Genomic DNA, 15170 nt, shown 5'->3' on the forward strand with positions numbered 1-15170 from the left:
AAGCTTTTCACTGTACCTCAGTACATGTGACAATAATAAACTGAACAAAACTAAACATCAGGTTGAACCACACTGCACAACCCTAACCATAGTGTGAGCTCAACAAGGAGTTTCTATGGACTCTGCATCATACACTGTGTGCTTTGATTTGCACTACTGTATCATGGTCTGATTAGCTAGTAATACTGATAAGATTGCATCATTAATTATCATATATTTATTATGTTGTTGCTTGGATGTACCTGCAAAGCTGTAGCAAGTACGGATTCCCTTGTTCCATTCTCGATGCTTCTGACAATGAAACACTTGCTTCTTGAGTCACTGTCTAGTTTCAGCACAGGTGAGTTAGATGGCTAATAGTTCACGTTTCATGTTATAAGGAAAGATAGATATTGTGCTCTGGAAAGCAGGCATTGAGAAGGTGATCTTACAGAATAAAATATAATCATAAAAATCTACAGATGCCGGCAACCTGAAGTAAATGGAGAACATTTGGAGTATTGCCTGCTGTTATGTTGCTGCAAGAAAGCATAGAATTGTTCCATTTTTGGTATATATGACAGTTGAACACATTAACTCCTGACTCTTGAGTTCTAGTCACTCCATTACGGGAAGGCTTTGGAAAGGGAATACAGGAGGTTTACCTGAATGATGCCTGGATTAGAGGATATTAGCTACAATGAGAGATTGGACAGTTTTGGATTGTTTTCTCTGGAACGCCAGAAGTTGTGGGAGACCTGATAGAAATATTATAAATGAATAGAGGCAGAGAGAGGGTAGACAGTGTGAATCTTTTTTACAGGATGGAAACATTAAATACTAGAAGGCGTGGCTTCAAGGTGCGTGGGGCAAAGTTTAATGGAGATGTGTGGGGAAATATTTATTTACTCAGAGGGTGGTGGGTGCCTGGAACGCACTAGCAGGGTGGTGATGGAAGCAGATAGGGAATAGGGGGATATGGATTATATACCGGCAGATAAGAGTTGGTCTTGGCATCATGTTCAGCACAAACAGGGGGGCTGTACCTAGCGATGTTACAAAACCTACCTTCAGCGGCTCTGCAGATCTGCCACGGGCTGTGTGCGCGACTTTGGCACCTTTGGGGGGGGTGGAATTAAAATGCAGGTTTGTATCGCTTGTCGTAGAGGGATTTCCTCGGGCTGCTAGTCGATGAAGGAAAATTGATCGGACTTCCATCCCCGTTTAAAAATAAAAAAATAAAAATAAATAAATCGCTGGACAATTTAATAGTTGGATTAAAGTAAAAGGCGACTTCGAACGCCCTCAACGCCTTCAACGTGACGGATCGTAATATCAGGACAAAACAGGGTAAATCATGTATTTTACATATAATCTTGCTTCTTGGGGTGGCTTTAATCAAATTTTACGTTGCGAAAATTTTATTTGGGCCCTATACGATTTGGCAGTGTCTTTCCTGCCGATATGGGGTTAAAATTCACGGCAACGGCAACGTTCCAATCGGTCGCATTCCAGAAACACCCACTCGCAAGATGATTTAAATCCTCATTTTTTTGGACGATCATATCGTAAGAGGATCTAAATCGTCTATATTTTGTGTTATTGTCTATCCATAGTCAATATTTTTATACTAAATATCCACAACAGGGATATTGTGCAACAAAATAATAATTTTGATTATATTGAGAGTGGATGTTTCTAGATTAATTTATGGGAATTAAACATTAAATTCCTTCCATCTGGCATATAAATTCATGAAAGTGAGATTTAAAAATCATGTTATATTTTGAATACTTGTGTGAATGGGATGAGTTTGTTAATTGGATGCTTAGGCTATTTAAAAAATATATCCTTTTCTTAAGAAATGGGTAGATGTTTAGATCTAGTAATTGATTAGATGAATTTAATTGATTTGAAGAAACTGATGAATATGAATTTTTTGTTGGGTATTTACTATTTGTTTTAGTGTTTAACTTTATCATTTCTACCTTTTTTCTAAAACTGCAAATAATAACTTGTTTCTGTTAATGCTGTTCAGTGTTTTTATTCCTTTACATTTTAAACAGATGGCTCCGAAGAAGAAATGCAAAATTGTCAATCCAATTGCCCAGTAAAAGAGACTGATTTAGACAGCATATGCAGAGATTATCTGAATTTGACTCCAAATGTGATGATCTACAGGGCATTTTTAATGGGAAAGTAATGGGCAGAAAGGTATGTCATGCGTGGTTTGAAGAGCAAAAACTTGTAGTTTACAATGCCAAAATAGGAAAGTTGAGGAAAAACAAGGTGTACAGAGTTGCTTATTGGTTACAATCTGAGGAATATGATGATGTTACTGATTATGACATGCCAATGTACCAGCTAGCAACTGATCTTCTCCATGAAGACTTGGTCTATTGTTAGAAATTGTAATTTATTTACCTATCTGTTACGGACTTGCAGCATATAATACAATAATATTAAAGTTCTGATCTTGAGAATATCACATTTTTGAATTTTCAAGACAGTCTGGGTGTTTATTACTATTTCCGTCACAACGGTCAATTTTGTAATTAGCTACAATTAGGCAATTAACTAATTATATGCTTTAATTTCAGGTCATACAAGTAAGATGTTTTATATTTGTTTCAGAATGCTTCAATCTATAATAACTGAACATTTCATTCAGTTCTCTTAATTTTTAAGAAAGTTATGGGCTTTTGACCATCCTTGATCACAGCTTTTGTTTTAAGTCAATGGAAAAGCAATAGGGAACAAGATGCTAATTTCCGAGTATGAAAATGGCCATAACTTTTTTAATACTAAAGATATGAAAGTGAATTAGGTGTCAAATTAAACTTCTTTTTATGCTTTATCTGACGAGATAAATTGCAGACTTGATTTTTTAAAATCTCAAAATGTTGTAACATTGCTCCTGTACCTGTGCTGTACTGTTCTACATTCTAAAATACTGCAAACACTCCACGGGTCAGGTGGCATTAAAGGGAAGTCTTCACTTGATCTCTCTCTCTGCAGATGCAGAAATGCTTCCTGCATTGTCAGTGATCATATGGAAGTGTGGCAATGTAGTCATTGTGGTCTGGTCAAGACAGATCTTGTGATGTGCCTAGGCCAGGTATATGCTGCATACATTTGTGTTCTTGCCACTCGACACTGGGAAAGTGAAAGAGTGAAGGGCCTGTCCCACCAGCATGCGATAGCATACGTCACCAAACATGGTCACTTGAGGCGTACGGCCTCGCAGGGCTGGTCCCACTTCGATCGGCGGAGGCGTATGGAGTTGTGCGGAGTTGTATGGAGTTGTGTGGTCCCGACATCGCACGGGGCTCCAAAAATCTTGCACTGTCCGAAAATCCCGCACGACAATGGCTTGTCGGCCCGCAGCCGCATTGAGGCCGTATGCAGCACCTCGACGGGCGTATGCAGCGTCTTGATGTCGTGCGTTTAGGAGACTGAGAGGGGATCTTATGGAAACTTACAAAATTCTTAAGGGGTTGGACAGGCTAGATGCAGGAAGATTGTTCCCGATGTTGGGGAAGTCCAGAACAAGGGGTCACAGCTTAAGGATAAGGGGGAAATCCTTTAAAACCGAGATGAGAAGAACTTTTTTCACACAGAGAGTGGTGAATCTCTGGAATTCTCTGCCACAGAGGGTATTTGAGGCCAGTTCATTGGCTATATTTAAGAGGGAGTTAGATGTGGCCCTTGTGGCTAAGGGGATCAGGGGGTATGGAGAGAAGGCAGGTGCGGGATACTGAGTTTGGATGATCATATTGAATGGCGGTGCAGGCTCGAAGGGCCGAATGGCCTACTCCTGCACCTAATTTCTATGTTCTATGTTTCTATGTACGCCTAGCGCATGGCGTTGCGCGATGACGTCACCGCCCAGCGAACCGTTGCGTAATGACCTCACCACCCGACTCCGTGCGACGTCCAACTTCAGTCGGCCCGCCTCCTGCCCAGCTGATTGGTGAGTATGATGTTGGGACCAGCCCCGCACAACTCCATACGCCTCCGCGGTTCGAATTGGGACCGGCCCCGCGAGGCCGTACGCCTCAAGCCACCACGTTTGGTCACGCTAGACGCATGCAATCGCACGCTGGTGGGACAGGCCCTTTAGTCTAAACCGGGAGGTGTAATGATTAATTTAAAGATCCACATTCTCCATCTCTGCACTCAAACCCCCACATAGACATCCAATCAGCACAAACTTCACAAAGGTACAGCTGCAGTACAGGAGAGAGGCCACACATGTTTAAACAAACTGATTCCAGGATACTGGGAAGCCACTGAGCAGGCATAGAAACCTAGTGATGATAGAGAAAAGCCAGAATGTAAAAGCAAATCATTCATAATTACACAAGTCTTCTTATTTTGAAGAAATAATTAAGTATGTGGTGGAGAGGTGGTTAACATTAAATGGAACCACATGGTAAATGTTGAACATTCGAGGATTAAAACCAGCACCACATTTTGTGCTCTGTGGAAATGCTCTAATTATTATAATTGTTGAAAAATAACAGATGGCCACTTTGTAAGGGCTGCAGTGAGTACATCTTTGTTTAAACTGTGAGCAAATGTTGCTGAGCTTTGCTGTCAGTTATCCTGTGAAAAATCTCCCCCTTTCTTCCTGCAATGTCCCTTTGCTTTGCTCCATTCTATATGTTGTTTACAACCCCGCTGACCTCTACCCTTTAGATTGCCCTCATTCTTGTCTGCATTCGAAACCTCTCGCAGTTTCTTTCAACACAGTAACTCCTGGTGGAAGGAACACTGAGCAGTTCCCAAATTCGCCAACGATACAAAAATAGGTGAACCAAGTGCTTGACCTCTCAAGTCCCCTCATTATAATCTGCATAAATTATCCATTTATGAATTAATAATTCATGATTAATTTTTAAAGGAATATTGGATAAATATTTGAATAGTAGGACAATAAAAGACGATAAGTTAAAACTGGTGTCATGCGAAAAATTCAGCATAGTTTTAGTAATGAAGGACTAAAGTGCGACCAAACGTGGTGGCTTGAGGCGTACGGCCTCGTGGGGCCGGTCCCACTTCCAACCGCGGAGGCGTCTGGAGTTGTGCGGGGCTGGTCCTGACATCATACTCACCAATCAGCTGGGCAGGGAGGCAAGCCGACTGAATGTGGACGTCGCACGGTGATGGCAACGTGCAACGCCACTCGCTAGGCGTATGCGGTCAAGACGCTGTGTACGGCATCAAGACGCAGCGTACGCCCGTCGAGGCGCTGCGTACGGCCTCAATGCGGCTGCGGGCCGACAGGCCGTTGCCGCGCGGAATTTTTGGACAGTGTCAGTTTTTCGGAGCCCCGCGCGATGTCGGGACCAGCCCCGCACAACTCCATACGGCTCCGGCGATCAAAGTGGGACCGACCCCGCGAGGCCGTACGGCTCAAGCGACCACGTTAGATCGCACTCGCCGCATGCAGTCGCATGCTTGTGACCCAGGCCCTTAAATTGCCTCCTGTGTCATGTATATATATTTCAATATGAAATTTTAAATAAACCCATTGACCCACACGGCGATATAGTTGCGGTCTTTCAGCGCTTGCCATGCCTTTTTCCATGCTGTATCTCTACACTAAACTAAACATTAAACTATTATCAGTGCCATAAAACCTCTGCTTCTCATTCTGTAACCGCTCTGGATATCTTTATTTTAAATTTCAAAGACGTGCTGATTGCTAGATTAATTGGCAGTTGTATATTACCCCTTGTGTAGAAGGGTGATCAGAAGAGTTCATAGAAACATAGAAACATAGAAATTAGGTGCAGGAGTAGGCCATTCGGCCCTTCGAGCCTGCACCGCCATTCAATATGATCATGGCTGATCATCCAACTCAGTATCCCGTAACTGCCTTCTCTCCATACCCCCTGATCCCCTTAGCCACAAGGGCCACATCTAACTCCCTCTTAAATATAGCCAATGAACTGGCCTCAACTACCCTCTGTGGCAGAGAGTTCCAGAGATTCACCACTCTCTGCGTGAAAAAAGTTCTTCTCATCTCGGTTTTAAAGGATTTCCCCTTTATCCTTAAGCTGTGACCCCTTGTCCTGGACTTCCCTAACATCGGGAACAATCTTCCTGCATCTAGCCTGTCCAACCCCTTAAGAATTTTGTAAGTTTCTATAAGATCCCCTCTCAATCTCCTAAATTCTAGAGAGTATAAACCAAGTCTATCCAGTCTTTCTTCATAAGACAGTCCTGACATCCCAGGAATCAGTCTGGTGAACCGTCTCTGCACTCCCTCTTTGGCAATAATGTCCTTCCTCAGATTTGGAGACCAAAACTGTACGCAATACTCCAGGTGTGGTCTCACCAAGACCCTGTACAACTGCAGTAGAACCTCTCTGCTCCTATACTCAAATCCTTTTGCAATGAAAGCTAACATACCATTCGCTTTCTTTACTGCCTGCTGCACCTGCATGCCTACCTTCAATGACTGGTGTACCATGACACCCAGGTCTCGCTGCATCTCCCCCTTTCCCAATCGGCCACCATTTAGATAATAGTCTGCTTTCCTGTTTTTTGCCACCAAAATCAAAGTTCAAAGCCATGAGAGGGAGAACAGGCTATAGGGGAATAAATAGGGAATTAGATTGGTGGAATAGCACAGAGCTAGCATAGACACAGCGGGCAGAATAGCTTTCTTTTACGTCTTAAGGAAAAATGAAATAAACCTGTCTCTTTGTACAAGTACATCTCTTTTCTATCTCTTTCTCCTTGTCCTCTCATCTTTAATCAAAACATAAAGCCAAACTTGACAGCCTGAAAGCTATAGAGATGATACAATATCTCCTGGGATATGAAACACTGTATCTATTGCCAAGGTTCAGCCTGATTCCCAAACACACCAGAAGAATGCACACAGTGTCGGAGTCCTTGCAGGGATCAGGCCAGTGGGCTTGGCCCAGCAGGCCCAGCGAGAATGATCTTCCCCTCTGCTAATCCTGCAAACTGTGGCGGAGTTGACAATGATGAATATTATTGAGTCAGATTCTGGCACAGTTGCTTCTGTCATGATCACATTTCATTGGCAGTCTGTGGACTCAAGAACTTATGTACAAGATGTACGTGATTATCAGTTATAACAGCTGTAAAAAAAGACGAGGTGTGAAGAATAAGAAATATGACCTTCAGTGCCATATTGATAAACGAATAACCAGTAAACCAAATAAAACACAAATGAAAATCTGGAACAATTTAGTACCTTGCGGTAGTTTGCCCGGGCATCCTTAAATCGCCTGCTCAAGTTGCTAACACGATCTATAACCAGCCGCCAGACCAGATAGTTCTGAAGAGTGCTGTAAACATCAGAGTAAAATTTGTGAGTTTCACTCATAGACATCAAGCATAGAAAAGACTTAAAACAGCATTGAAAATAATGGCTGTTTAAACTTCTTCCCGTTTGTCCTTTTTCCAGACATCTTCATGAGGAATTGCTATGGAGGTTTGGCCTTGAAACGCAAAAGCTAATCATACCCTAAACAGAAATGCTGGAAGATCTCAGCCAGTCTGCAGCATCTGTGGAAAGAGAAACCAGATAACATTTCAAGATATTTCTCTTGACTGGCCGAGTTCTTCCCAACTTCCTCTATTGAACTGATGGAACTATCCAATCTTCAAGCCTACTGGGCAGGGCAGGTTTAATTCAGATTAATGTGAGGTGTTGCATTTTGGCAAGACAACTCTGGGCAGGACTTGAAGGGTAAACGGTAGGACCCTGGGGAGTGAGGTAGAACTAGAGAGAGCTAGGGGTACAGGTGTACAGTGCCATGAATGAAGCAAGGGGGGTGCAGGCAGTGTTTGGCACCCTTGGCTTCATTAGACAGCGTATTGAGTACAGGAGTTGGGAGGTTAGGTACACCTATACAAGACATTCGTAAAGGCTACATTTAGAGTACTGTGTACAGTTCTGGTCACCCTGCTACAGGGAGGATTTTATTAAACTGGAGAGGATGTAGAATAGCTTTATGAGGAAGTTACTGAATCTGTAATGTTTGAGGGGAGGCAAGATAGGCTAGATCTTATTATCATGGAGTGTAGGAGTCTGCTGGTGACCTTACAGAAAATTATGAAACCACGTGGAGCATAAATAAGGTGAATAGCCTCAGTCTTTTCCCCAGGATAGGGGAGTCAAACAATAGAGGACATGGAACCAGCTGCCAGAGGAGGTAGTTGAGGCAGCTACTGTTACAACATTTAAACTACACTTGGACAGGTACATGGATGGGAAAGGTTTGGAGGGGAAAAAAGGCCCAAAGTGCTGGAGGAAATAAATTTGTCAGACAGCACTTGGAGAACATGGATAGGTGCCATTTCAGTTTGGGACTCTTCTTCAGAGAGATATGGACCAAGCATGGGCAAGTGGGACTAGCTTGATTAGCCAACTTGTTCGGCTTGGACATTGCCCAAAGCCACGTTTCTGTGTTCTATACAACTCTGGTATGCAGCACAAACTATAGGTATTGACCAATATCGTATCTATACAGATATGCCTGTGTAGATAACATTTGATCCATTACTTCCAAGATTGGTTTTGATTGCCCATTTTCTGGAGTATTCCTCCTTATCATTCCTTGGAGTCCTTTTTATTTCTCTTACCCTTTGAGAATATTACATGGAAGGATGAAATATTTGATCAAATCCGGCAACCAATTAGTCTCCTCAATATTAATGTAAAATATAAAAGTAATGCATTTGTAGTGTGTTTAATATCAATTATTTATTGATTCATGTCAAACCAATAAGATATTCAATTTCCAAATAATAAGCAGATGTGAGAAGAGAAAGAGATCTCCTTTTTTTGCCGTCAACTTCACAAACTTTGAGGGAGCATCTCCTGAATTTAGCCACAAAATGTCGGAGTAACTCCGCGCGAAAGGCAGCATCTCTGGATAGAAGGAATGGGTGACGCTTCGGGTCGAGACACTTCTTCAGTCACCCATTCCTTCTCCAGCATTTTATGTCCATCTTCGATGTAATCTGCAGTCCCTTCCTATATATTTGCCAAATAATGTGCCTGCTGGGCAGGGAGTTTGGCCAACTCTCCACTTGTATAATAGTTTGGGTGTTGATGCATCCAATAAGCACCTACCTCAGGTACGCAAAGTGCTCTCCTGTCCTGGCCTCCCTAGTGTCAATGACGTTCCCTTCAGCTAACCCTGTAAATTCTGGACGAGCTGACAATGGGAGAATTCTGGCAAATTTGCAGCAGCCCCTTTGTTGATGGTGCCTCGAAATCCAAATGGAAACCAGATGACTTTAAAGAGAAGGTGAGATTGACTTGCTAGTATGAAAACAGTAGTCTCTTATCAACCTATTTAATTTGGTCTGTAAATAAAATGCTCCTGGTTCAAATGGTTTTCTTTCTTAGCTGGAGAATGCACCATTATGAATGTTCGAGGCCATTTTAGAGAACCAGGGCATTGGGAATCTCTCACCTAAAATATAAAAGCAAACATGCAGCACAAGCACATTTTAAAACCCCAATGATTTTACCTCTTGGAATATTTGGGGAGGATGTACTTAAGTTTCTGAAGATATTCAGTGCCATAGACCACAATTTCTTCTTCTGGGTGAACTTCAACGTGGACACTTGACATGATCCCCTGAATGAACTGCATCCAGTTAAATCCCTGAGGCACATCAAAGAGGATAATCAGCCCTTATCATTATTATCAGTGGAAGCTATCCCCAGTGGGGATATAACTACCCCCACTATTCCACCAGCATCCAGACATGCTCTCAGACACACCGTTTCTAAAAAAGACGTTGTCCTTGATTTAACTTGTTAAGAACACCATAGAGGAAACTGGCTATTAAAATGCCCAAACTGGTTCAAATGCTACGGGCAAAATTGGCATAAGCCAAGAGGCAGCAGCGCTATGAAACACAAATAAAATGAGCTTACTCACAATTCTTAGAAAATAAAATAAATGCCTGGATTTTTATGGCATCTTTGGTAACTCAAAGTATTATGTTAGCTTACTTTAGTTTAAAGATACAGCACATAAACAGACCCTTCGGCTCACCGAGTCCATGCCGACCAACGATCCCCTCCACTAGCACTATCCCACACTCCTACACACGAGAGACTCTTTTATAATTTTACCAAAGCTAAATAACCTATAAACCTGTATGTCTTTGGAATGTGGGAGGAAACCAGAGTACCTGGAAAAACCCCACGGAGTCACAGGGAGAACGTACAAGCAGACAGCATCCTGTAGTCAGGATCGAACCCGGGCCTCTGGCACTGTAAGGCAGTAACTCTACCGCTGCGCTATCATGCAGGTTGAAATTCCTGGTCTGCCATTCTGTGTTCTGGTAACTCCAGTGGTCCTGCGTGTTTTGAATCCATAGTATAGACGTGTACTAATTCACTAATTCTAATTAATATTTAAAAAATGAACAGTTGTAATCTGCAGCTAATTAAACTATTAATGCAACGTTTGAGATTAGCCAACAGACTTTCTGACATTAAGGAGTTGTTGAATTATAGACAGTTCTGGGAAATCTACCTAGACCCTGAAACTGCCTGAACTTACCAGCGTCACTGTGGTGTGGCGGTAGAGTTGCTATCTTACAGCGCTTACAGCGGCAGAGACCCGGGTTCGATCCTGACTACAGGTGCTGCCTGTATGGAGTTCTCCCTGTGACCTGTGTGGGTTTTATCCAAAGTCGTACAGGTTTGTAGGTGAATTGGCTTGGTATAAATGTAAAATTGTCCCGAGTGTGTGTAGGGTAGTGTTAATTTGCGGGGATCGGCGTGGAGTCGGGAGGCTGAAGGGCCAGTATCTCTAAACTAAACTATTGAAGAGTTATAGTGCATTATATCAACACAGAGAGCTATCTACAGATGGATAATATAGATGCACAAAATGTTTACAGAGACAAGGAAGCAATCCAAACACTGCCAACAATTAAAGGAGACATCTGCTCAGCATTAGGTCAAATGTGGTGTTAGCACCAGAACTTGTTTATTTACAAAAAGCAATGACTGACAATAGCAGCAAGAAGAATGACATACTTGGAGGTCAAACTTTGTTTGAAGCTGAGCAAGCGTCATTTTGTTGTACATCTGTGTAACGTCATGCCTCCCCTCTGCGGTTGCCTATTGTCACAGGGAATATGAACAGTTTGCTGGAAGACACCTGAATTGTATCTGTACATACAATGTACTTCACTCTCACAATTACAGTTTCTGCTTGCTTGAATTGAATGCATGGCAAGGCCACCGATTGCTGTTTTCGCCACAGGTTTCAACCCTCCTATATTGGGGATCTGTGGCAAACACCAATGACTCCTCTCCAGCCCATCACTTCAGCACTTCACATCATCACCAAACTTTCTCAACAACATTTAAAAAATACATTTAGACAGGTACATGGATAGGAGAGGTTGGAGATATGGGCCAAATAGGATAGGTTTACATGGATATGGGCTAAACCAAGGTAGGTGAGACTGGTGTAGATGGGGCATCTTGGTTGGCATGGGCAAGTTGGGCCGAAGGGCCTTGTTTCCATGCTGCATGACTCTATGTCTAAATGGAGGGTCTGGTTGTTACCTTATGTCTCCCATTTCTGATTAAAAGGGTTAATAATAATTTGGCCCATTTCGCATCCAAAGTCATTCAAACCAAATGTACAAAATAAATCCATGGACAGACTGAGAGAAATGACCAACTTTGGGGCATGGCAGTGAAACCACCCATCAAATTTCTTGCGAGACAAGACACTGCCAAAGCTGAAATCCTGAGTGAAAAACAGACTACTTGAGAAACTTAACAGGCCAGGAGGGAAATGGTCAGACAATGTTTCTGGTTTGGACCTTTCTTGAGAGTGATGGAGACAGCTGGCCAACAGGGGTGAGGGGAAGTAGGTGGGGAAAGACCTGGCAGGTAATAGGTGGCCCAGGTAAGGAGCGATCGACTGGCAGGTGAGTCAGGTGGGGAATAGAACAAGTAGAGAGTGTAACCCAGGCTGGAGGTGAGAAGTAGAGAGGACAGAAGGTTGCAAATAATGCAATCAGATTAAAAGCAAAATATAGAAGCAGATGAAGGGATAATGGGTAGATGGTAACGGGGGTACAGGGGGTGGTGGTGGTGCGATGTATTACTGATAACCCCTTACCCTATTATAGTAGACAATTCACCACCTCCCTCCAAGGTCCATTATAACAAATATTTACTTAGGTTCATAAACAATAGGGAAACAATGATGCAGTTCCATTATACAGTATATTAATGTGTGGGAAACTGACTCCAGCATTTGATGTCTAATCAAATTGCATCTCACTGTCTTGAGACAGTCATTCCATGTTTTTAATGCAATTTACCTTTTTTTGATATACAGGTGCACAACCTTTTATCCGACAGCCTTGGGACCAGACACTTTTCGTAATTTGGAATTTGTCGGTCTTCGGAATGGAATTTTTTTAGCGTAGATTTTAATGGCTGGCTCAGTGGTAGAATGCCCGGCTCATATCCGCAAGGTCGCGAGTTTGCGCCTTGATCCCGGCAGTTCCTCGGTCGCGAGTTTGAGTCTTCAGTGTAGTTTTTTTCTTGCAGAATAAATGTCTGTATGAAATGCAGTGTGTTGAATGAATTCCTGAATTTGTAAATGTGACCGCAGCATTGAATCACCTCCCGCACTCATGTCACCCTAGCGGGGCTACATGCCCTTAGGCGGCCTAAGGCGACATTTTCACACTCTTATATCGGTGTGCAGCAGAGGCGCCAAACGTGAGCTTTGGTGTGCAGACGACATCCTGGAAAAAATGTCTGGTTTCTTCCAGGTAGGCGATATACCCTCCCGCGCAATATACCCTCCACTTCTCTTTTTAGTTCCCCTTTCTTCCAGGACCGACCCGAGGTTCCGCTGTCACCTCTGCAGGCCACCCTCGGTGAACGCTCACTCAACTTTGTCTTGGGATTCCTACTCTCCCACGTCAATATACCCTCACCTTCTCTTTTATGAATGGGGATTTAGTTCCCCTTTCGTCGAGGACCGACCGGAGGTTCCGCTGTCACCTCTGCGGGCCGCCCTCAGTGAACGTCCTGTCTCCCTGTCCCTGGGATAGCAGGGGGCGATCAAACAGCACAATACCCCCCTCCCCCTCCCCCCCACCCCCAACTCCAGAGGAATCCGCTCCCCGATGGGCCGCTACGGCGACAAGTGGCAGTTCGCCCACAGCCCGAGCTGCGCGACCTCAAGAACAAGACGCACCTTGCGCACCATCAGTTTCTGCCCCTCTGGAGTTGGAGCGGGGCTGGGCTGGAGTTGCTGATCTGGGATCTCCGTGCTTGCAGTGGGCCTGGGGGTCGGTGTCCCGATGAGGGGGCGCAGCTCGGGCTGTGGGCGAACTGCCACTTGTCGCCGTAGCGGCCCACCGGGGAGCGGCTTCTGGTGGTCCCGATGTCTCCCGCTAGTTTGCAGTTTTCCTCTGGAGTTGGAACGGGGCTGGGCTGCTGCTGGCTGTGGGTCTCTGGGATCTCCGTGCTTGCAGTGGGCCTGGGGGTCGGTGTCCCGTTGGTCCTGACGTCTCCGGTGACTGGCATTGCCGACGTGAAGACAGTGCAAAGCCCCCACGCCGGTGCAATGGGCGGGGAGCTGGAGAGGGGAGGGAAGGGGTCACACACATGGCCGGGAAGCAGAGGGGTGTAGGTGGGGTGAAACTGAAGGGAGCGACAATCTGCAGCTCCCTGCCCGCTGAGTTAAAAAAGTTCCCACGCAAGACTCACGATACACTGTGTATCGTGAGTCTACCGTGGGAACTTTTTTAACTCAGCGGGCAGACAGCAGCATATTGTCAATTATTAAACCTCCCGCGCAATATACCCTCACCTTCTCTTTTATGGATGGGGATTTAGTTCCCCTTTCTTCGAGGACCGACCGGAGGTTCCTCTGTCACCTCTGCGGGCCGCCCTCGGTGAACGTTTTCAAGGACCTTTTTTCAAGGACTGAAAAAATGTCGCTATTCGGAGGTTTTCGTTATTTGGATCTTCGGATAAAAGGTTGTGCACCTGTATTCTGTTTTCTGAAATGTTTATTTACTGCTCAAAATTACATTTTTGGCTTCGTCTCCGAGACAAGGAGGGTACAGTTCCAGATGGATTTACGGGTGATGAGACGGTTGTTGATGCTCAATAGAGCAAGCAGTTGTTAACAGCTCCCTTTTAATGTGGGGTGAAAATGCAGCAGGGTAAACTAATTAGCCACCTTTGGCAGAGGGCAGTGAAGGACTGGACTGTGTTCAGGGAAACATGGAGCAACGTAGTTCATTTCTTAAACACAGTTATGAGTTGTGTTTTAGTTCAGACTAATTCCGGGTAAAGAATACAGAAGATTCAGCCAAATACTTACATTTGCCATTTCAATTTCAAGCTCCAGCACTTTCATCATTTCGTCTTCGACAAAGGAGTCATTTTTTGTCATGTTTCTGTCTTCTCTGATCATCTTTGCAACTCCAATCATAAACTGCAAATAGGCTTCACGTACCTTCAATAAAATGGATCATCTTTCAATTGTTAGATTAATCTGTACAGTGGATACAACCACACAATGCCAAGAGTCAAGAGAGTCAAGAGTCAATTTAATTGTCATTTGGACCCCTAGAGGTCCAAACGAAATGCCGTTTCTGCAGCCATACATTACACACAAATAGACCCCAGACACAACATAATTACATTTTACATAAACATCCATCACATAGCTGTGATGGAAGGCCAAAAAAAACTTATCTCTCCACTGCCTCCCCCCCCCCCCCCCCCCGATGTCAGAGTCAAAGTCAAAGCCCCCGGCTGGCGATGGCGATTGTCCCGCGGCCATTGAAGCCACGCCGGGTGGTGCCTTACAGAATGTTGGGCTACAAGTGTAAAGCATTGCCCAGCAAACTCCTTACAGTCTGCACCAACAATCCATTTACTTGGGATGTGGGGTAAACTGGTACTTATTACTCAATAGCAGTGCCCGAGGATATTTAAAGTGTGGAACTTGAGGCACAACTTAGTCTGACAAGATAGAGTTGGCACGTTACTGGACCATTCTGGTTTAATGACATTTTTATGCACAATTTTTGGTGCCAGTCCAAAATTAACAGATGTTTTGAATTCAGTTTTACAATTTGCCATGGAGGGACTTGAACCCACGACTTCTGTGTTCCTG

At 44.0% G+C, this 15170-nt stretch overlaps 1 protein-coding gene across 1 annotated transcript in view; it reads right to left on the minus strand.

Annotated features, from left to right (window-relative positions):
* mmel1 (membrane metallo-endopeptidase-like 1) overlaps positions 1-15170 on the minus strand; it is a 121047-nt gene that overhangs the window by 48484 nt on the left and 57393 nt on the right. The window contains exons 9-12 of the mRNA XM_055659689.1: positions 14370-14504; positions 11036-11119; positions 9508-9644; positions 7217-7310 (exon numbers count right to left, since the gene is read on the minus strand). Of these exons, the coding sequence (XP_055515664.1) occupies positions 7217-7310; positions 9508-9644; positions 11036-11119; positions 14370-14504 (450 nt within the window). The remainder of the gene's footprint in view (positions 1-7216; positions 7311-9507; positions 9645-11035; positions 11120-14369; positions 14505-15170) is intronic.

The sequence above is a fragment of the Leucoraja erinacea genome, chromosome 30 (assembly GCF_028641065.1).
Source record: "Leucoraja erinacea ecotype New England chromosome 30, Leri_hhj_1, whole genome shotgun sequence".
Classification (NCBI taxonomy): domain Eukaryota; kingdom Metazoa; phylum Chordata; class Chondrichthyes; order Rajiformes; family Rajidae; genus Leucoraja; species Leucoraja erinaceus.